Source organism: Rattus norvegicus, chromosome 14, assembly GCF_036323735.1.
Source record: "Rattus norvegicus strain BN/NHsdMcwi chromosome 14, GRCr8, whole genome shotgun sequence".
Classification (NCBI taxonomy): domain Eukaryota; kingdom Metazoa; phylum Chordata; class Mammalia; order Rodentia; family Muridae; genus Rattus; species Rattus norvegicus.
In genome coordinates, this window is record NC_086032.1 from 66,829,345 (window position 1) to 66,853,101 (window position 23,757).

The 23,757-nt window shown below is 38.6% G+C and overlaps 1 protein-coding gene across 5 annotated transcripts in view; it reads right to left on the bottom strand.

Annotated features, from left to right (window-relative positions):
- Window positions 1–316: 316 nt before the first annotated feature.
- Slit2 (slit guidance ligand 2) overlaps window positions 317–23,757 on the bottom strand; it is a 338,857-nt gene continuing 315,416 nt past the window's right edge. For 4 of the 5 annotated variants that reach the window (XM_017599277.3, XM_039092141.2, XM_017599278.3 and 1 more), the window contains 5 exons: window positions 22,967–23,097; window positions 10,011–10,165; window positions 4,076–4,364; window positions 3,644–3,855; window positions 1,084–2,596 (listed from right to left, as the gene is read on the bottom strand). In XM_017599277.3, the coding sequence (XP_017454766.1) occupies window positions 2,355–2,596; window positions 3,644–3,855; window positions 4,076–4,364; window positions 10,011–10,165; window positions 22,967–23,097 (1,029 nt within the window). In that variant the 3' untranslated portion in view covers window positions 1,084–2,354. Of the gene's footprint in view, window positions 2,597–3,643; window positions 3,856–4,075; window positions 4,365–10,010; window positions 10,166–22,966; window positions 23,098–23,757 lie in introns of all 5 variants that reach the window. The other variant, NM_022632.2, reaches the window with a different exon arrangement.

Here is a 23,757-nt window from a genome sequence, read left to right on the forward strand (position 1 = left end):
CGGCTGTCTATATCATCAGCAAACACAGTGCTATAAACTGCTTAGTACTAAGTCCAGCTCTTTTGATATCCAGCCTTGTATGCCTGACTAAACTAGGAGACACAGGAAGTCCAACCATTATAGAGCTTGGAGAGTTCATCTATAAAACTTCTAGCCTGCTCTTGCTGGGCAAAAAACAATGCACAGACACTAGCCATTAACATTAGTGTTTATCAGGGATATCAAGGAGAAATCTTGGTATATTTGCAGGTGAGTCTTTGCTTAAGGAAGGATTCACTACCTCTATTTAAGAAGCAACCCATAGGAACACAAAGACGTTTTATCAAGGTTATTTAATATTCATATCACACAACTGAAGCAATTTTAAACAAGAATGAATAAATGATTGGACGTTCCTACCTGGTAGGTAGTGTGTATATCGGTGTATGAGTATGTGTGTATGCACAATTGTCTTATTAAGAAAAGAACAATCACTCATATAGTGGAAGCCAAGTATTAATACTCTGTCCGATGGCACTTCCTTGATCTGAATGTTGCCAGTTCTGGATTGCAAGCAAGTTCCAGCTAAGGCAGTGAGACTCAAAGAAGATTCTCTGTGTTAGCTCTATTTCATCTTCTTCTTTTTTAGTGGGATAATTTTATGTAATATGGATTTATCCTAGCAAAGAATACGTTATTCTATCTATCTCTTTTGTGAGTCCTCTAGATGTGACAATATATTAATTTCAGTGCAGTTTCTGGTAACATAAAGGCATAAGTTGCCTTTGCTGCTCATTTCATATCAGTTTCAAGTTCATAAAGGGACACCTGCAGTTGCTAAGAAGGCGGCCATACTGTTAATGAAGTAGACATCGTTTAATTTACAAACAGCAGTGTAACTGATATTCGTCTGGAGAAAGACAAAGCAGACCGAATTATACACGTACATCTAATTTTCATTGTTAAAGGTGTTTTTCCTTTTTAAAGAAACATCTGCTTCTTCACAGGGGACCCTGGGATTTTAATGAAAGAAGAGCACAGTCCACTATGTCATTACCAACTCTACATTGGAATTTAGCAGCAAACAGGTTAACGTGGGAGCAGTAAGGTAATAAAGGAGTTTTATTGTTTGGAGAGAAATTACAATTTTTGACATAACAGTCTTTCTTCTCCCACCCTCCCCCAAGGCATGACAGGGAAATGTTGTATTAATTAATTTGTCAAACATCTACTTCTTACTGGGCACTGCTACAGATAAGTTCATTCTTCCTGTGAGGACGTGTGGCAGATGGATACACTTGCTGTTTCTACTCTGAGACTTTGCAAGCGTTCTGCAAGTGTCCTGAAGGAGGCCACAGTTCCGTGACATCGGTGGTCAGATGTCAAGGTCAGCCAACAGAACAACATATAGTTATCCCGAGATAACAAAATAGCATCCTATGTTAGTACTATTGCCAAAAAAAAAATCCTGATTTTTTTTAAAGTTTGAAAATGTACAAAAATATCAGGATAATTATAAATTAATATATATTAAAGCATCGAGAAATAGTCCAAAATGATGATCTAAACCGTTAAGTAAAATGCACTTTAATACAATAAATATTCCTCATTGAAAATGAATACTGTATAGGGCTATTTAGAACTCATAGAAACAAAAATTCATATTATTACTAATTTTTTATTTATCAATAATCTATTGGTTCTTTATCATCTCCTTTGTCATTTATATTACAAAAATTTAATACTGGAAACTGGTAGCTAAACACCTTGGTGTGCTGTTTCTGCTTATGTGCTGTCCTTGCCAAAGACAATAAAATACATCGCAGCACTCCACACCCATTTCTCTCGGAATGAAACCCAGATGTCAGGACTCTTTAGATCTTACACAAAATATATCTCATCCCTTGGATCTATCTACAGATTCTGGATTTCCATTCATCTACCTCACAGTCTCATTCACACACTTGTGCTCGATGTGTCCTTGTGAACTGATATGAAGGGGGTCATGGGTTTTACACTCTTGGCAATCGCATATGAGCATATAGTCCCATGCCAGGCTCTTGTATATGTGCTTCTGATAGTATTAGCATGTTTCAAAGATGGCTCCATGTTGCAATGGTCCCCACAGCTGCACTAATGCCTCCAAGTGTGGCTTTTCTTCACACATCTCCAGTGTAGGGGAAGCTTTAGTACAAGCGTGTCTTTTATTTTATTTTTTTTCCAAATGCAGACAAGTCTTTATTATCATAATAAAAATAAGTCTGTTCTGTATTTTACAATATATTTCAAATATTTCCATTATGAAGCATGAATTAGTCCAACATGGTCAAGAAGTGTACAACCTTCGCCAAAGACAGAAGCTTCTCGAGCTGCACTTAGGAGGCACATCTCGTGCAGCCGCACTTCACCACCTTCTCGACCTCGTCCACAAATGAAGATCCATCTGTGCATTCGAAAGAGTATTTCCGCCTCTTGCTTCTCAGAGGTCCACAGCACTGCCCCCCAGCACACCCGCCTCTGCACTCCAAGCGAGATACTTTCTTAGTCGTTTGACAGGCAGCGTAACCCTGCTGCTTTTGGTAATAATCCCTTATCCGTTCCCCTCGACAAGAAATTTCTAAAAAAAAGAACAAGGACATAAGAGCAGTTTTAAGGATAGACACTGCAAGTTGGGTAGAGTAACTGAAAGTCAAGAGCTCTATTTGGTGGTCGCTGTCCTTCCAGTTTGTAACTTGCTATTTTTCTTGTTATGCTTGTGGTCCATATTATGGGCCGATGGCATGACCCACTCTTCCTTGAAAAATGTATCTTTTAGGTCCCTATTTCCACCAGAGTGAGTGCTATATATGTAGACAATAAATACAACATGTTTGTTCTGACAAGAAAATTGGATTCCTAAATCTTCCCCTTTATTACAAAAAAGGAGGAATAATACACATCTTCTGGTTTTTACAGGACTAACAGCTGGTTTTGTTTACCATGGGGAGCAGTTTCAGAGAGAATGCAATTTAATTTATTAGACCTAGAATTTAATATTATCCAATATGTTACTTAATACAAGTAACATTCCACTAACTTCATAAATTATGCTAGCATGAAGTAGTTCAAAAAAGGAGACATCTGTTAAAAGCTTCCGCAGCCACGTTCATCTTATTTGTCTGATGCTCCAAAGTCAGTGCCAGCTGGAGGCCAGGCAAGTTCTCATCTTGGAAACAAAGCAAGGAGAGGTGGTCTGAAAACTCAGCCTGTTTCCATCCCTCTCACCTGCATCGTTTACTGTGATAAATCAGTCCATTCTAAGACCAAAGATGATTTTGTACTCAACCACGAGCAGATTTACCACCTCCATAGTCTCTCTATGCCCAACGTTAGATTAATAATACATGCGGGTCAAGGGACCAGATGGAGGCTTAAGGTGAGCTGGGTAGCTGTTCTCTGAAAAAAGGAAAAGGAGACGTTCCCACAGCAAATCAAGTTGTGATGAGATGTCTGATGGCCACGAAAAACCTTACCATGGGCCTTTAATGCCTTGCACCTCAGTTTTTGCACAAGACTGGAAAATCATCAGTAGTAGCTACAAGCCACACAAAGTCAAGTGTTTCATGGCTCTGCACTCTCTTTTTCACTAGGGATAAGCTGGCCCTCTCCTCTGTGCCTAGCTTACCTCTGTCACAGCTGTCCCCGGTGAATCCACTGCTGCATTCACAATAGGGCTGCCCGAGCCCAGAGAGCCTGCACTTCCCGTGCTTGCACTTGATCACCTGGCAGGGGTTAAACAGATCTTCTTCTTCATCACAGAGGACCCCGCCGTGGCCCTCCAGGCACTTGCAGCTGTAGGAGAAGGCGTTGATGGGCAAGCAGGTCCCATGTACACATCTTCAGGGAAGGAGAAACAGAGGAATGTAAACATCGTTGATAGAAGATGTCAGACAGTATGGAGGTTAGGCAAACGCACGTCTGCATACAGAGAACAATATGTAGTTTTGTTGATTTCTCCTCCACCTCCCATCCCGCCAAACGCCTGCCTGCCTTCTTCTCTGAGATGATACTTTGAGAATTTAGCATATGTACCCAGTACGGCGCAACTGGAACTCACTTGTTTCCGAGACAGGGATCATTGGTTCTCTGGTCACAGAGGGGCCCCATCCACCCTTCCTCACATTCACAGGTGAAGCCTGATTGGCTGCTGGGCTGGCATGTGCCATGGGCACACACTTTCTTGTGGCATGGTTCACAGCCAGGCAGAATTCCGGTTTGCATAGGCACTTTCCGGAAGTCCTGCAGTTCACTGTTAATGTAAAGGTTCCGGATACAGCCATGGAAGCTGGTGCCGTTCTGCCCAGGGGCCTGGCGCAGCGAAGCCACGTTATTTTTCCCAGGCATACCTAAGAAGAAACAGCATGTCAGTTCAGAGACTCTGTGTACTCCTCAGTCACTTGCTGCTGACAAATACTGAGATTCGTCAGCCCATCTCTCTTAAATTGGGCTGTATGTGCTCAGATGAGGTAGAGAAGACTTAGGCATCTTGTTTTGATGCAGTAGGTTATTGTAACTTTTAACTGGAAAAAAACCCTTGTTTATTGGTGGTCAGTTTTTAATGTATAAACTTGTTTCAAAGAAAACATTAATATATGTAATATATATGAATATATAATCTTCCAGAAGGTTTACTCAAAGTAAAAACTAGAGGTCAACATTATTGTTTCTTTCCCTATGGGTCTGTACCAGATACCATGAACACTGGGAAGCCACATTTTTCAATTAACATTGTTAAATTGAAGGACAGATCCTAAAGAACTTGAGTTATAGGTCCCATGTCACCCAAGTCAGCATTTTCCTGACTGTGTAACCTGCTTAGTGCTGGAGCCCAGGATCAGTCCAAAACTCTGAGAGTGAGAACGGAAGCTCAAGTAACCCACTGCCTCCTTGCCAAATTCTAACTTAGCAATCACCTTAAGTTCATTTTTTGTTTCTTATCAGGATAGCACTTCATTCCTACCATGGTTTTTTCTTGCTACTTATATTGAAGCTTTCATGTTAGAAAATTAGAAAAATACAGAATACATTTCATCACAAACAGTATTTGCAATCTTGGGGCATATGTATTCAGAAGTGACTATTATTATCTGGTAACTGCTATTTTGGCAAAGCTGAGGAATCTTTCCATGGCCTGATCCAGACCCTGAAATAGTTCCCTGACAGCACTTTACACAGAAGACCTTATAGGACATTGGGTGAGGAGAAGGCAAGGCGTTAGAAGCCTTTGAAACAACAACTTACACCCCCGCCAACCACCCAGTGCTCATGTTTCAATTATGTTAACTCTCAGAGCTTGGGCTTACAGGCTGGGCACTCTTCACTGGTTATAGGCTGGGCTTCATTTTCTAGAAGAACACTGCCTTCTATGGCCCTTGCTTAGTGCCACTATTTCCTTCCTAGGCAAAGAGCCCCAGTTGAGTCTTAACAGGCTCCACATCAGGCATGTAGGCATACAAGGTCACCAGTCTAGAGGTCAAGTCTCTAACACTAGTAGAGTGTTTCATGGTTAAACTTCCTTATCAAGTTGCAATGTTTTAGAATTACTGTGGATCTGATTTTCTTTTCCTGACACTGTTGTAAAATACCTTGACAAAAGGAAGTCAAGGGAGAAAGGGTTATTTCAGCCTCCGGTTCAAGAGTATTCATCACGGCACCAAAGTTAAGAGCACAGCAAGTTGAAGCAGTTGGTTACTTTACACACACAATCAGAAAGCTGAGAGGGAGAAAAGCTAGTGCTCTGCCCACCCACTTTATCCATGGTAGAGTCCTGGATCCCCATCCAGGGAATAGTGCCACTTTTACTACAATGGGTCTTCCCATGTCAATTGACTTAGTCAACATAATTCCACACACTCATGCCCAGAGGCTAAATAATCCTTCACAGGTGAACACACCTCAGTGTACATTCCAAATGGTTTAATACAACAAGAAACACATCATGAATGGAATGTGGGTGTTCTAGTACCCTGGGCTTGGATCTTAGGCTAAATGCATCCCTCTGCTTACTCACAGCTACAATATGAGCAGCTGACTAAGGCCTTTACCACTTCCCTGCTAAGACAGACTGTGCTCTCAAACCGTAAGATAGAACAGACCCTTTCTCCCTCAGGGCTGTTTATTTGTCTGTTTATTATTACTACAATGAGAAAAGTTACTAACAGAGTATATCCTGGCCAGTCATGTTCCTGCTCTGGGTCTTACTTGCCTTATCTCTTCCGAGAAAATAAGACCAGGTTAGTTGCTTATCAACTTCTCATACATAAGTCCTATCAAAAATGGACGATAAAAGAACAGTTTCCTGTCTCTCTCCCCATCCTGAAAACCTGATCCTATGTGGAAGTAGACAAGTGTAGAATTCTAAACACCAACATGTAACACAGGTGATTCTGATGCAGGAGACCCCTTGGTCACTCTAAGACATATCAGATTGTTTGCCTTTAATTTGAAAGTTTTATCAGCAAAGGCATTTCACTTGGCATATGTCTGGCCTCGGAGAACATGTTACTACACCAAGATCAAGGCACACAATTGACCATTTCCAGTGGACTACCAGAGACAGGAAAGAATTTCCTGTGGAGTAAGTCTAAGTCTCTCTAAATCATGTTCATTCATCATAAACATGTGGAATTTAAAGACCTTCATTTTGGGTCATCTCTTAAAACAGTTAAAAAGAACTTCTTCCAAAGCTATTTTAATAGCTCATTTTGGTGGAGGTACAATGTTTATATGAGCACACATTGAAACTAAATTGAGACTGGCAAAGTCCCTCAGCAGTGAGAAGCAAGGAGTAGATTTAATGTCATTGAGACCCAAAGCTTACAACTACAGAGGATGCAGTTTTGATGGTAAAAACCTGTATAAAATATCAGAGCTACATACCATGCACAGACTCAACTTTCAAGAGCACGTAAAATTAAGGCCTTTTCTTGATTAATTTTTGGACCTAGGGATTGATACAAACACTTCCTTACACATGTTCTAGCCTGAATTATCCCAATAACCAAGAACTATTCTGGGTCAGACCTTTATATATTTGGTTCAAGTGCTACTTCTTAGCTGATAAGCAGAAGCAGATCTGTATTTTTTTAAGACACTAATTTACTGCACACACAAGGATGTCCTGGAATCATAAATACCATTGCTTCAGTCTCCTGAGTGCTTAGAGTACAAATGAATATTGCCTTGCCATATATGGTAATCTATGCTTTCGTTTTTTATGATTTTCCTGGACTTTAGTTGGAAGTAAATTAATCTACCCCTCTCTCAGTAAAGAACTTAGTAAGTGATTTTTTTCTTTTAAAAAGCCTTTACTGTCTATGTTTTGAAATGAGTGTAATGGGTAGAGTATCACTAGAATTTTTGCTGAAAGGTGGCACATTTTGTAAAATGTGCCTAGACATCTATATCTGTGTCTTACTTCCCTCTGATGGTTAAGCCATAAGTGTTTTGGTTGAATTGTTATATGGAAAACCATGTCATTTTTTTTCTGGTTTATGTTACATAAAAACAATTTGATGACTAGTCAATAATCCAAGAGCACATGTAGCTGCACCACCAGTTTGTATTTTTCCAGACAATGTTTCTGTCATGAGCCAAGGTCCAGGATGTCTAGCTCAGCTCTCCTTGGAACAGCTCTGGTTTTAACTAGGCTTAACCTTGCTTCGCTTTTGTTGACTCAGTTCCCATTGTCTTTGCATGTGACAGTCAGGCTGTGGTCTTCCCGGCTCCTTGTATTTTAAAAAAATCTCAACCACCCCAGAGACCACAATCTGGGAAGGAAGGCAACTGGGTTCAGTGTATTAGGCTGGAGTTATGGCTGAGATGGGGATGGTTTCCTATAGGGTTGAATATTCAGAGATGCTTCTGGATTCTTCCAAAACCTCTAGCCTCAGAAGGATTAGTACTTTTGATCTGGGAGTTTAAATGTTTTTCCCTTTTAAACATAATGCTCCATCTTAAATGATTTCATCTGGCTATTTAAACTGAGTATCCTATTATAAAAGGGTCTTAAAAGATCGATTGAAATATTTTCAAATAAAAGCACCATAATGCAAGTCAAGGACAAATCCAGAAGTAAAGTAATGGCGCATTGCTTAAGCCATTTTGCTTTCTGATATTTGTTAAAAAGTGAAATGGCAATGTAGGTAGCTTTGGAGGGGAAAACTCTGGACTTAGACAACATACCTTCCATAATTTAGGTTTCCGTACTTGGAAAAGCTTTATAAACTTCTTGAGATTGTCCGTTTGGGACTTTGAAATAGAGAAAATAATGTTTACCTTCCTGTTTTACTTCAATTTTCTCTGAAGATAAAAGGTTAAGCTGCTAAAAGCAGTGCCTATATATATATATATATATATATATATATATATATATATATAAACATTATTGGAAAAAAGGAAGCACCATGTTAGCTATATAAAATGCTTAACCAATACAACTCATCCCTGTACACCACTGACACTCAGGACTGGCACTACAAGGCAACTCTGTTAACTGGAGAATAGATGAAAATAGAAGCTTAAACCAGAGCCAACCCCAGAGTGGAGAGGGAAGGTGGTACAAAGCCTCACCCAAAGCCTAGGCACTCTTGACAATTAGCAACTGGGAGAGGGAAGTTGAGCAGCTCTGGTAGAAGGCCACACATGAAGGCCACACATTTGTGTTGTAGGCAGCACAGCGGGTCTTGTTTTTGTTGCTGCTTTGGTTGTTTTCCTTTGTTTTTGTTTGTAAAGACACAGAAGGAAAAGAAAAGCAAGCAACAAAACAAAAAGGACCCAAGGGTGGGTAGGTGGGCATCTGGGAGGACTGGGAAGTGGGGGTGCAGGGAGTTCACGATGTGAACTTTGCCAATAAACGAAAAACATATTGAAAACAAAAGGACACAGATTTAGTTTGGAAATCCACACAGGTAGCTAGGAAAGGGTGAATTTGGGAGAGGCAGAAGGAGAGATGGATGAATACTCAGAACACACAGTGTAGAAGTTTTCAAAGATCTAATTACAAGAGTCTCATAATATTTATACTTGTGATTCCAGTGAAGCCACAAGGTGAACCTTTCTGCTGAGATAGTCAATCTGCAATAATTTAATTGTAAGGACACATCAGTGATTTAGATATGAGCCTGCATTCTTCATGTCTCTGGGGCCAGCAGGGACATTTATTTTTCAGCTTTGTGACATTACTCATCTTTGAAGTTGGTTCTCAGGCTATAGTAGATCATAAACATTGGTATATTTGAATCAGAAATACCAGTATGGCAACACTGGGCTGAGCTGATATGGTTTGCCTCCTTAAGAGAACTGGATTGCAGACTCCTCCCTACTTTGCACCATACTTGATTAATCATTGTGTATGTGTGTGCATGTATTCAGGTACATGAACACACATGTGCATGTGTGTGCATAGAGGCTAGAAAACAACTTCTGGTGCCCTTTTTGAGAATACCTGCAAGTTTTCTTTTGAAACAGGTTTTCTTATTTTCCTAGATATCACAGAGTAGGCTAGGTAGACAAACAGATCCCCAAGGGTCACTGGCTCTAGGGATGTGTTTGTGAATGTCCTCAGCGCTGAGACTGCAAGTGTACCACAGTGCCTGCCATTTACATGGGTTATGGGTATTTATCTCAGATTCTTAAGCATTTATACACGGAGGTGTTTCCTCAGTCTTATTTTATTATCTTCCAACCTGATCACTAACCAATTTTCTGGCTTCAGTAGGCAGACAGATATACAATTAATGACAGTATATAAAAATTACCTAGCTAGCATTTCATAGATCAAGAACTAATGTCCTTCATTGACCCAATGATACATTGAATTGGACCCAGAACCGGCTGATCAAATAGGCCCTTAACAGACAATTCATCTCTTTCTGTTTTATGCTTGTTGGCCAATTACAGTGACAGATCAGTGTTAACGAACATGGCATGAAACACAAGTAACTTTAGATCTGATCTATAATGAGAAGCACAGAGTTGGAAGGCAAGTTCACCTCCTACGTAAAGTGGAGAGTCGAAATTCAGAGTAGATTGTTTTGACAAATTGGTGATGATTTTAGGGCTTCCTCCATCCACAGAGAGGGAAAGACTCGAATCCAGGGTCAGTAGCTCTACAATGTGGAAGTTTCCATCATTGATTGTCTCCACACTGCATTGGAAGGGGAAGGAAAAAGAAACATCTTTACTTGAAACATCGTTAAAATACAAACTTCAATAAACCCAGCTTCAGAAAATATATTCATAGTTGAGATTAAGGAAATTGACTTTTAAAGGATATTCTGAAGGAAATACAATTAATTTTAATTTCTCAGTATCTAGATAAAAAATAAAACTGTTTTCCCATAGAAAACAAAGAGAACTGGAACTGAGCACACTCATTACCCAGCCACATTGGCTCCGTTTATTGAAATTACAAATGTTAACTTATGTGTTTTATTTTTATAGGACATAAAAGTTCTATTTACTAAGAGACAGTCTATAACTCCAGATGCTATTAAAAAGAAACCTTCACCCCCTCCAGAGACTCTACAGGATTGCTGGCTTCTGCAGTGTGATACAGTCGGTTAGTACCAAGCATGTGGACAAAACAACTTGATAGGATCTCTGTACTTTTTCAAATTTGATAAATTGAAAATATACTTTCACTTCTTGTATGTTTTCTGAGGGATGCCTCTTGAGTCAAATTATTGTGAAGAAATCTTTGTTCAATTGAGAGAGCTGGTGTTAATAGTTAAATAAAATGTTAATAAATAAATGAAATAAATAAAAATAAACAAAACATTGAAACATGACAGTGTTTTTCTCATTCTTTTAAAAATAATTTTTGTGGGGTTGGGGATTTAGCTCAGTGGTAGAGCGCTTGCCTAGCAAGCGCAAGGCCCTGGGTTCGGTCCCCAACTCCGAAAAAAAGAAAAAGAAAAAAAATAATTTTTGAGATTGTAATATAATTACAGCCATATCTTTCTTCCATTTCTACACTCCAATTTCTCATGTACACTGCTTTGCTCTTTGAGATTTGTGACTTTTTGTCCTTGTTAACACACACACACACACACACACACACACACACACACACACACAAGTTATCATGTTTTCCTTCTAAAGAAAGGAATGGATGTTAATAGGCAATGAAAATTGAGACATAAGATGACATTTGGTGCAATTTGTCAATAGTTTTTCATTGTGTTTACACTATACTTAGCTTGGGTGTTATCCTGGGCTAAAACGTTAGCAGGACACATGCTCACTGGTATGGTAGGAACACTCTCACATCTCAGTACGTAGACAAGAGATGTCATAATAGAAAGTGTGTTTTAAAAAAATGAACAGCGACCGTTAAAGACCCAACATACTGGAAACTCTCTAAAATGGTTGAGAAAAGGTTGAGACATGGACATATGTGGGAGTGCATAGAGACATCATTTGTCAACATGAATGGATAACAATGGCTAAAAAATGATTGTTCAATTTTCTGGTACTATTATTTAAATTTTGCAAGGAAGTCAAGCCTGGAAACTAACAGAAAATGCACTAGAATTTCTGCATGTTTTCACCACTGAATCTAATCATATTCTACTGTGGATAAAAAAAATTCCTCTTGATTTGAGGACAGCTTAAATGTTCTGCAGAAATATGAAAATGTTTTAAATTCTTGGTATAGTGGCTAAAAGTTCCCATGTCTGTGGCTGTGGGGACTGCTCCATGGGCCAAGTGCCTGTTGTTTGCCAGTGCAATGACATGAATTCAAATCCCCAGCACTTACATAAGAACGACATGCCCCTGTAACCTCAGTGCTGAAAGAATGATCACAGTGGGACCTTTAGGGTATGCTGGCTAAATGGCCTAGGTGAATCAGTGAGCTATGGACGGTTCACTGAGAGGTTCAAAGAGCAGTGCTGAAAGATAGTTGGCTTTAATCTTTAGCTTACATAAGCACAGAAGCACACACATGAGTACACAGTTGCAAAACCCACACATATCACACATAGATACAGACACACACACACACACACACACACACACACACACACACACCACATAAGATAGAATTCTCATATGCAAAGATCTTTGATAGTTTGTTTCATATATCATTTAAGAAATAAATATATGGGTTGAAAGATAAATAAATGGGTGAAAATACTTTTTCCCAAGCCTTATGACCTGAATTTGATCCCAAGAAGCTGAGAGCTAACTTATGAAAGTTTCTCTCTGACCTCCTGCTATGTGCACACAGAAACACGTTCACAGGAAATAAAATAAATATAAGTTAGACATGCCAAATAATATTGTCTTCTACACCTTTAATCATTTCAACATTTAGCAATATTAAAATCAGCAAAGGTAATGATCTACTGCCTAAATCAAGTCTCACAATATAATGTGCTTTAATGTGAACTTCCACCATGCCTTTTGGACACAGGACTCAGAGGTCCTAAGGCCTATGAATTGCTGCAACAGCTAGCATGCCACTGTTACCCTAAGGGTACAATAGGGAGTGATGCATTTTAGTGGTAACCAACAGTTCTGTAATTGTACTTCAGATCCTTTTAACAAGAGGGAAATAATACTTACTAGGAAACATATCAAAGTACCCAGGACTAATGACAGGTCTAAGAGGAGAATTTACGACTACTTTCCTACACTAGTATGATCCCTAAGTACATTCTAAATACTTATCCTTATACACTCAGGTGTATCATAAAAAAATTCTCTTTGCACAAGGTAGGCCGTTACAGAAAGCTACAACTCATTGGTAAAGGGACATACTCTTGTGCCTAGCAACAACTGATCCACCTATAACACTGTACCTCAGACCCAGAGAACACTGAAGAGGAGCGGGCAGAGAGATTACAAGCCAGGGAAACAGTTTGTATTTGTGTTTCCTAGATATAATAGAGAAGTTACACTCATGAAATCTAAACAACATGGTGCCTCTAAAGACCACGATCTAAACAAGGACTATACTAATAGCTATGCTAATATGAATGGAGGCAATTTTACAGGATCATAACTGTAGGCAACTGAAGAATGAGCAAGAGATAAAAACCTTCCTCAGGGAATAACTTCACAATTAGCTATACAGTACCAACAGTCAGCTGAAATCACACACACACACACACACACACACACACACACACACACACCACACACACACACCACACACACACCACACACACCACACACAGCCCCCCACACACTCAAGAAATATTTTCCACTCTGATTTTGATGTACTTCTATATTTATGAATGAAAAATATATCAGCAATTAAAGAAATAGTGGACATGAATTTGAAAGACAGCAAAGAACTACTCCTACATCGGAGGGATTGGAGTGAGGAAAGGGAAGGGAGGTAATGATGTAATATATTCTATTGAAGCTTTTTAGACATTTATGTACATGATTGCTTTTCCTACGTGTAAGTCTGTGCATGAATATTTGAGTTATGAATTCTAAAGGAGCTGAGGGGGATGGCAACCCCATAGTAAGAACAGCAGCTTCAACCAACCTGGACCACTCAGAGCTCCCAGAGGCTACGCCACCAACCAAAGAGCATACAGGCTGCTCCACTGTTCCTGCTACAGATGCAGCAGAGGGCTGCCCTGTCTGGCCTCAGTGGGAAAGGATGCCCTTTGAGACTGGATGCCCAGGGAAGGGGGATGCTAGCAGGGTGAGGCAGAAGTGGATGGGTGGGTGGGGAAACACCCTCTCAGAGGCGAACGGGAGAGAGGATGGGGTGAAGAACTTGTGGTGGTGGGGACCATGTAGGGGAGTCAACATTTGGAATCTAAATTAAATAAAATAATTAATAAAATGTTATTTTATTAAAGATTTTATAAGTTATTTTATGAAAGCACATTGTTTCTCTCTGGTGAATGCTATAAATATTCTCCCCTTCTCAGATAAAGGAATAATTTTACAAGCATGCACAGCACCTTTGAGTTAAGTGTCAGATATCAGTCTCATCGTCATACTCAACAAAAGCACCATCCAAGCAAACTAGCCTCAAATCCTAAGGAAAAAATAATTTAGCTCATTTTATAATGTTGATTGTAAGTTAATGCTAAAAGATCAACAAAAATGTAGCTTCTTTGAGATGTACCTTATTTAGGCTACCAAAGGTTAAAAATTGAAGTATGAAAGTGTAGACAAACACAACAAAATTAATAGATATACTTAACCAAGGTCAAAATCAACTGATGCTAACCCCGAGATCATATGCAACTTGAGGTGGTTTTTATGAATGTTCTATAAATATTGGCTTTAATTAGATAATAAATATTAATAGAGAAGCAGTTTTTTTTTCTCTTTAAAATTTCAAAGAAAAGGCCCATGCTGAGGATTGGGCACTTGGTCACATATTGATTTAAGACAATCAATTCAGGCATGTCATTACTAAAGATAGTGTTTGGTGCCATAAAATCGAGTGGCTTGAAACCTTTAACTTTTTATGCTGCTAGACGCAGTATGCCAGCTGGCAAGCCAGAGGTGGTTCGTTTCATCAGCAACTCAATTTGCTTACTTTCCAAACATTCTCTTTTGTCCCCTGTCTTATTTGTTTCTGAGTCTTACATTGTTAATGCAATCTAAATTGTAAGCTCCTTTTAAAAGCAGGGGTCATATATTATTTATTTCTGTATACTTTCAAAGATCCACATGAATATCTGATTGTGGATCTTCAATAAGCAGAAATTATATATCCATAAATGAGACATCTTTAAGGTAACCGGGACTGCTGTTAGTTAAAGCACTAGGTGATCGTTAGAGCTCACGGGTTTCTGGCATATTTAGAGACCATTTCTTCACTTGATCTTAGCCAAACGGCGGAGAAGCTATAGAGACAGTTTCTTAAAGATACATGTTATTTAGAAACCTGGAACATTCAGGGGCAGCATTCAGGAGAATGCTGAAAAGTCTATGTTGCTTAGCTTGTCCAACTTCGAATGAAGTGTGTAGCCTAGAAGGGTGTAGGTGTCATAATTTCTTCAGTAGAGAAATATAAATAATAAGGACAACAATTATCAGTGATACTATCAATGGAGTACCATTTACAAACATCACACACATTATAATAGTTCTCTTAAGACTCATAAGAGCTGAACACCTCATTTCCAAAGGTGACACAAGTAGCTGGTGGCTAAGCAGACCTGAAAACAGATGCTTGCCTTGAGTGTCTATGCTTCTGATTATCAAGCAACACTTTTTAAATGAAAATTACCTACAATATGCTTGTAATTAAGCATCCACGTTAACCTGCTATCCTCAGCTCTCCAAAGTGAATCAAGGACACTCACATTTTAAGTGACTTTATATGAAGATTTGACAACTTGATACATCTAATAAAGATTACTGAATTGCAAAAAAGAATGTAATTTGACAACGAAAGCCTGGAGGTTATACAAATGCATTTTAAGCATGTCTTTTGCAAATTGGATCTGGATCCTATTTTCAAATTACAAGTATGATTCATATTAAGATTTTTCTCTCACTAAATGATATAAATGTCTAATCTGACAAAAGCCCGATAAAAATTATCACCGAGGCAAATTCTATTTATATAATTTTACAGCAAAGAGAGAATAGATATGAACCGTTTAAAGGGTTTATACAATTAATGATCTCACTGTCTTTGTTTCTCAAGAGGGTATTGTATCTCAGGACCAAAAGAGACTGTGTCTGGATAGAAAATGGGCACCATTCACGTTGGTACGCCATGCTGTCTTTTGCAGTATGAGCTGCAGTGAGGCTGTTTAAGAATGTTGTAGCTATGTATTCTTTTAACATCAAAGCACGATGGATGCCCAACACTTCCACTGTCAGATGGGCCGAGCTGTGATCGATTTTGCAATCCATCACAGTCACCTCCCTCCAGGCCCAGGTGCAATGACCCTCGGGGTCATGATGAGTATTGATAAACCTCCTTCCACCACTCCCCAGGGCAAGTTATAATGGAGGACTCACAAAACTAGCCACTGGACCCCCAACTTTGCCCCGTTCAAGGGGGAACATAAATTTGATTTATTACCCTTAATCTGTACTTTAGGTTCACTCCCTTCATCAAATAATACTTAAGTATTATTTGAGTTTCTGCACTTAAAATGGTTATAAGAAAATCATGCAATTTTCCAATTGCGAGGTTTGCTATATAAAAGCAGTTCTAAACGTTGGAGCTTATAAGAAAACTGGAACACCTTTTCTTTCTTCCATTTTTTTTGTACTCTGCAGAACATATTCACAATGCCATTTTTATATTGCACAATCTACCAATTTGAATATATTCCAACAGCTTAATAAGGATGAAAATTCTTTTTCTGTTTCCTTTTTTTCTTTCCCACCCTTTCCCTCCCTCTCTTTTGGTGACAATTGAATTTATTGCTTTTCCTTAAGAAATTTAAATATTGGGTGACAAAATCCATGCCATGGCACAGCAATGTAGGAGCCAATAAGAAGAGCTTATCACCTCAGATTGAGACTGTCAGGCTGGGCACGACTCATCCATAGAGATGATGATAATAACATCTACTCTTAAAGAGTACCTCTGCCTGTTCTTTTTAAATAAAAGGGGTAGGAAGCCAAGGGAGATTAAAAGGTATTTGTGTCTACTCCATGTATTAGGGGTTTTAAGAATACATTTTTCTAGACTAGTTTTCTAAATAACATATTTTGATCAATGGTTTGAAGCAGATTTGTTTGAATAAAATACATTGAACTAGACATTAGGAAACTGTACTCAGTGAAGCAGGGGCTTTTCGGTAGCCTCTTATCCACTGCCTTCCAGAGATGAGGTCAATTCATAATCCACCAGCAGCACCAGGTACTGGGCCCTACCCTCTGTCCTGTCCAGCACTGTGGCATTTGCACATGTTCTTCTAAAGCTTCAAGACTGCATGGGAAATCAATAATGCTTCTAATCCGTGATGAAGATGAGAGATGAAATGGAGAAATGCAGAGAGATGTCACAATTTGTCCAACGTAATAGTGCCCATGCAAATTCCTTCCCAGATAACACGTGAGAATGGCTGAATGTTTATCTTAAAAAGGATGTAAATATTCTGTCTGCCCCCAAGGGAGACCATCTTTTCTGTTCCACTGTACTGAAGCTCTTCTTTCCCTCCATCTCTATTTCAGTTTATCCACCTTTCTCCCTCTTCCCGTTCCCCTTCTATCTCTTCTACTTCTTCTCCTCCTTCTTATGCAATTGGATAATGTAAACAGTCTAAAGCCAAGGAAACCTAGCAGCTTGCAGTAGAAAATGCCATGGAATCATAACAGTCTCCTATATGCATAGTTTTGTACACCACTATGGTACAGCATTCTGATTGACAAATCTTTCACAGTGCTTCTGGAGAAGCTATATAATTTTGTGTATGATATTAATATTTATTGAAAGAGTGGAGGATATGCTTTTCATTTAAAAATTTATAAAAAACTATAAATTTATGTTAATATCAGTTAAAAGAAAGTTGCTTTGATAAGCAGTAAATTAGTATTGTGTTTGAGAATTATAATGTACTTTTAGCCTCTGAATAGTGTTGAATATAGTATTATGGTTATGCATTCATTCATTCTCCCAACCCTTCATGACATTATTATTGGGTCATTTTATGTACCATTCTCTAAATTAAAAAGCCAAACATGTTTCCAGAACGTGCATTTGATCATTGGTTACACAGCTCACTTCATTTGTTGTTACAGATTGGAACCTATAGGCTAGGGATGTTAGCAAATGTTTAACAAGTCATTAGGGAGAATAAACCTATATTTGTAGCATTTGAAGATTGTGGTGATAGAAATATTGTGGACATGGTTGATAATAAAACAGCAACAAGCCTAATATGTGTCTTAGGCATGTTATGAGTTCACAAAACAGCTTAAATGATTCCACTAGCACAAGTTGTTCTTCAAGTCTACTCCATAGAACAGAGCAGTGACTGGGTTTGTAAGAACATGCAAAATTTCAGACCCTGGATTCCCCCAATCATAAAGGAGTGGAGGGCCCCAGCATAGCCTCTCCCACTACTGACTATATTTCAGATGCTGGGAGTCTATAAATATCTGTCTTAGTCAGGGTTTCTATTCCTGCACAAACATGACCATGAAGCAAGTTGGGGAGGAAAGGGTTTATTCAGCTTCCACTTCCGCATTGCTGTTCATCACCAAAGGAAGTCAGGACTGGAACTCAAGCAGGTCAGGAAGCGGGAGCTGATGCAGAGGCTATGAAGGGATGTGACTTACTGGCTTGCTTCCCCTGTCTTGCTCAGCTTGCTTTCTTTTCTTTTCTTTTCTTTTCTTTTTTTTTTTTTATTAACTTGAGTATTTCTTATATACATTTCGAGTGTTATTCCCTTTCCCGGTTTCCGGGCAAACATCCCCCTCCCCCCTCCCCTTCCTTATGGGTGTTCCCCTCCCAACCCTCCCCCCATTGCCGCCCTCCCCCCATAGACTAGTTCACTGGGGGTTCAGTCTTAGCAGGACCCAGGGCTTCCCCTTCCACTGGTGCTCTTACTAGGATATTCATTGCTACCTATGGGGTCAGAGTCCAGGGTCAGTCCATGTATAGTATTTAGGTAGTGGCTTAGTCCCTGGAAGCTCTGGTTGCTTGGCATTGTTGTACTTTTGGGGTCTCGAGCCCCTTCAAGCTCTTCCAGTTCTTTCTCTGATTCCTTCAATAGGGGACCTATTCTCAGTTCAGTGGTTTGCTGCTGGCATTCGCCTCTGTATTTGCTGTATTCTGGCTGTGTCTCTCAGGAGCGATCTACATCCGGCTCCTGTCGGTCTGCACTTCTTTGCTTCATCCATCTTGTCTAATTGGGTGGCTGTATATGTATGGGCCACATGTGGGGCAGGCTCTGAATGGGTGTTCCTTCAGTCTCTGTTTTAATCTTTGCCTCTCCCTTCCCTGCCAAGGGTATTCAGCTTGCTTTCTTAAAGAACCGAAGACCACCAGCCCAGGGACGGCACCACCTACAATGGGCTGGGTCCTCCCACCTTGACCACTACTTGAGAAAATGCCTTACAGCTGGGTCTCATGAAGGCATTTCCACAACTGAGGCTCCTTTTCTGTGATAACTCCAGGTTGTGTCAAGTTGACACACAAAACTAGACAGTACAATATCTTAAAGAAAAGTTACAGTCCTCTGTGATGATGTAAGAAATAAGTGGATAAAATGCGCTACTTTGTACTGAAAAAAAAAAACTCTATCTTTTTTCATCAATATTCATAAAGGTATATTAACTGTCCTATGTTTTTAAAGCTTTAGTTCTTATTTTTATATTTTATGCCTCTGTGCCTCTGTGTGCATATGTGGTCATGTATTAGATGGCTGTAGAGGCCACAGGCACTAAAGACCTGGAGCTGGGTGTACAATGGTTCTAAGTTTTCTTAGTGTGGATGCAGGCAAACTTCTAGAGGAACATCCGGGGTTCCTACTCACTGAGCTACATCTCGCCCTCATAATTTCTAATAGTAGTTGACGAAGTTTACAGAGCTGTTATTTTCCTAGCAAAATCACCTTTGTTTCATCTAAGAAAAATAGCATTTTTTCATTTAAAACAATATTCTATTTAGATTGGAAAACAAACTTCGAAGTAAAACTTGTCAATCAAGGTCTGACCTGTGATATCCTTCCGCTTCTGCTAATCCATTTGTCACAATAACTCATATATGATTTTTAAGTGAATTTTAAATGAATTTAAGTGAATAAGTGAATTTTTTAAACTAAAAAAAATAATCCTACAGGAACAAAACACACATATGTGATTGTTTTTATCCTAATATTAAAAAACATCCATTTTAATCCAAGTTGAGAAGAAATCAATCAAATGATAAAGTATACTTGAAGTAAAAAAATTAATTTCCAAATGCAATTTTCCCATAGAGCATTAAGCAATATATAATGTAGAAAATGTTACTCAGAAAATTAAAATTTATATATCATAAATTATAGCAAGGAAACCAAACCAAACAAAAACAGTTATCTAAAATAAGAATATTTAATTATGTCCTTTAAAGCAACAGTGTGTACTTTTCATAATGTTATATAAAGTTGAATGGAAATATTATTTGAAAATTCAATTTAATTGGATATTTTGTAAGTGCCTCCCAGGAGCCAATTGCAATGGTGCTACTGATAGATTATTTTACTAAAGTAATAGAGAAATAGCACCTTTCACTCATAACTTTTAGAAAGGGAGGAACAGCCACGAAGGCTATGCCATTTTCTGTCCTTTGAAGATAAGCTATAAAACTAGAGTAGTGTTAAACTGCAAAGGGAACTTGGAAGGAAACGGAGGATTAGAAATAAACCCGCCCTATGCTGGATGCCAAGAAACCAGCCCGTGGATGGAGAACAGAAGGAAAACATCTTTGTACTGAAGTAACCTTTTCCTTCTAAAATTCATTTTGGGAAATGATGAATCTATGATGCCAGTAGCTATTATTATTTACTGATTTATATTAATTGTCCAAATATTTTGTTTATTTGTTACTTCTCAGTGTAACCTCACAAGACAGCACTATATTTATTGTCTGCATGATTGGACCAGACAGGTGATGAAATGTGCCTAAAGGGACAATTTTAGGAGCACATTTTTCTACTACTTCAGCATTCTATGAGTGCTGATCACATCCAAATGGTTCAGAACTCAAAACAATGTGCTGTGGAATTGGGGCAGGAACCCTCTTCCACCCAACCTCTCTTTTCAGGTCCACCTATACTTTATGTAGATTCTTAGAACACAAATACCTATTTCTTAACTCTTTTCTGACATCATTCATGCATTTATTTATTTATTTATTTATTTATTTATTTATTTATTTATTTATTTATTCATTTATGTATTCTGCGACAGGGTCTCTCTGTTGTGCAGCACTGTCTGTCCTGGAATTCTCTATGTAGAGCAGGCTGGACTATTGAATGCCCATAGATCCGCCTGCCTCTGTTCCCCAAATGCTAGAATTAAAGATGTATGCCACCACACCTGGCCTCCACTCTTTTTAATGAGTATTATAACTTCATAATCCCTCAATTTCTTGCTAAGGTTTTCTCACTTTTTCGTCCCTGCCTTTCTACCTTTAGGTTTTTAGAATATTAATGATGTTCTTAATATTCAAGTACACTTTAATATAATATAATACCCGACCACTAGCTTAATTGTTGCCTGCCTTTTTAAACTATGAAATAATGTAATAACTTGTCCAAATTGCATGTTTTAATTTGAAATACAAGGATTAAATAGAACCTGTTGTCAAGACCAAGGAACATGTCTCTATTACATAATTTTCTAATAGAAACATGAGCTTTTGGCTTTAAGTGGAGAATGCGCAACATAATATTATTTTTATAACTGTCATAGGACATACGCTATTTTGCATTGGGTAAAAATGAGAATAAACATAGAATGAAACAAAAAAGGCCTTTCCAGTGAGTCTTCATTTGGGAAAATCACTTGAGTTCTTCCAACTTATCCAGAAATAATTTGGTATATTTTATGTGAATGTTAGCTTTAATATACCAACTCAAGGATCTTGATTATGGTTTGGAATGGTTCTGTAGTGCACCACTGTCATCAAAAAGCAAAAAAATAAAGTAAAACAAAATGGACTGCAAATTTATGAACTGAAACACTATATAGTTTAAAGGTTAATGATACAAAATGTTGGCTATAATTCATCAACATTTAGAGGTGAAATAACCATTGTATTCCACTTTAAAAAACCAATAGTTGTGGATCTGTTTTCCTGCTCTAAATAGTCCCACATGGCCTAGCTCACCACCGGAAGGACTGAGCAAATTCTACTCATGGCTGCAATTGGCATCTACATTCTCAGAACTGTTTGAAGGAGCCAATGAGCTAAGAAGGCTTCTGAAACACATTTCCATATTTATAGACAACACCCACAAGATTGAGATCACTTTCTATACTTTATGTCATAATCAACATCTAGTCATGTGTGGCCAAGTGTAGTTAGCCTACAGATGTGTTTTGTTCATAAACACAGTATTTTAAATGTGAATCAAGTTGGGCATGGTGGCCTCAGCACGCAGGAGGTAGAGGCTGGTGGATCCAGCCTGGTCTACAGAATGAGCTCCAGGATAGGCAGGACTAAACAGAGAAACCCTGTCTCGAACCAGTAACAACATCAATGTAAATATGAATCAGTATTTAAAGAAGAAAAAAATCACACTGAGTAAACAAAAGAAAAATAAACTCTGAATCATATTTTTACTTGGCAGCATCCAAGGAGAACTGAGTAGAAAGAGACTTGATTTTACTTCCCTGTACTGCAACATTTGTATCGCATTGCCTATCCCAAAGCTATTTGTCATGGAGGAAAATACACTTACAATGTGGGGCTTCTTAAAGAATAAGAGTGAGAACTTAGTCTTTCCCTACACTTTACTCACTTAATTCATTTAAGTTAACCTGCCTGGGAAAACTATGCATGTAAATGATGTCTGCTGCATGATCAGGGATTATTGGTACTAAGCGTAATATGACGCTGACTGCCATAGCTTGAGTATGCCATTAAATTCATTCATAAAATATATAACCTCCAATGCAGCAATGTTCAAGTGTAGGGTATAGGGAAGCTACAAGATAATCAGGCCATGAGGACTCCGTCCTCATCTGGGAATTGTCTGACTCTTCAGGGAGAGGGTTACTTAGCATGAGTGGGTCCCCAAGGGAGGGCGAGTAGCCCCCTTTCCTCCCATTTTCTCTAGCACATTCTCCTCCCCCCTTTCCTTCATCTATAGAATATGGCTGAAAGGAACTTCTTTGCAAGATGAGATCCTAGATCTCAGGTATCCTGCTTCAGCAGTTGATAAAAAACTAGGCCATCTGCTATCACCAATTATCCCCATCCCTTCCCATTATACAACTGTAGAAGAGAAGCAGTTCTTCATTGAATACGTTTTTTCACCTTTACCAGTAATTGAGAGATCTTCACCTGTAAATGGCAGAAGCCGGGTGAGAGCCGGTGTCATAGCTGGCTCGAACTCGCCCTCGATAGAGTTCCACAGCAATGTGGTCCTTGTCACCCTTGTACAAGAGGATGCCGCTGTCTTCATCTGTGGCAATCTAGTAGGAGGTAGCCCTGATGTTAGGATGCACAGTCAACCAAATGTGTTCATGCAAAGAAACAGGTTGATAAGTGAATGGGGAATTTTCATTATGGCTTGTCTTGTGGGTATGAAGAAAAAAATGTTTGTTGAAATTGCTGCTTAAAGACAATTTGGTAATTGTTCTGTTGTAAATAAATCTATAAATAATTAAGAAAACCAGTAATACATATCTAAGTAAATCTGTTAGAGGTAATGTCAGAATTGTCTTTTCTAGAAAATTTTGTGTATCTGTATTTTTTCTCCTACTCTAAGCTTTATTCTTGGCATATATATATATGCATGCAGGGAGAAATAGGAAATATCTGATTTAATATTACTTTCTTCTTTGGGGGGCTATTAAAGGACTTACGTGAAAGTTAGATTTTAAAAGTCCTAATACCAATGTACTTTACATAATTTTTCAATGTGGCAAGCATGAGAAGGTGTATGTTATAGAGAGAGATTCTTAAAGGGTATCTGGCTCCCTCCCAGGATCCTCCCTCCGTAATTTCAGAAGCCATGCCTGTATTGTCAGTGCCAGGGTAAAAAAAAAATACAAGGAGGAAAGGCTGGAAGAAGTGGGTCAAAAATATAAATTTTAAAATATATATTTTAAATTAAAACTATATTAAAGAAT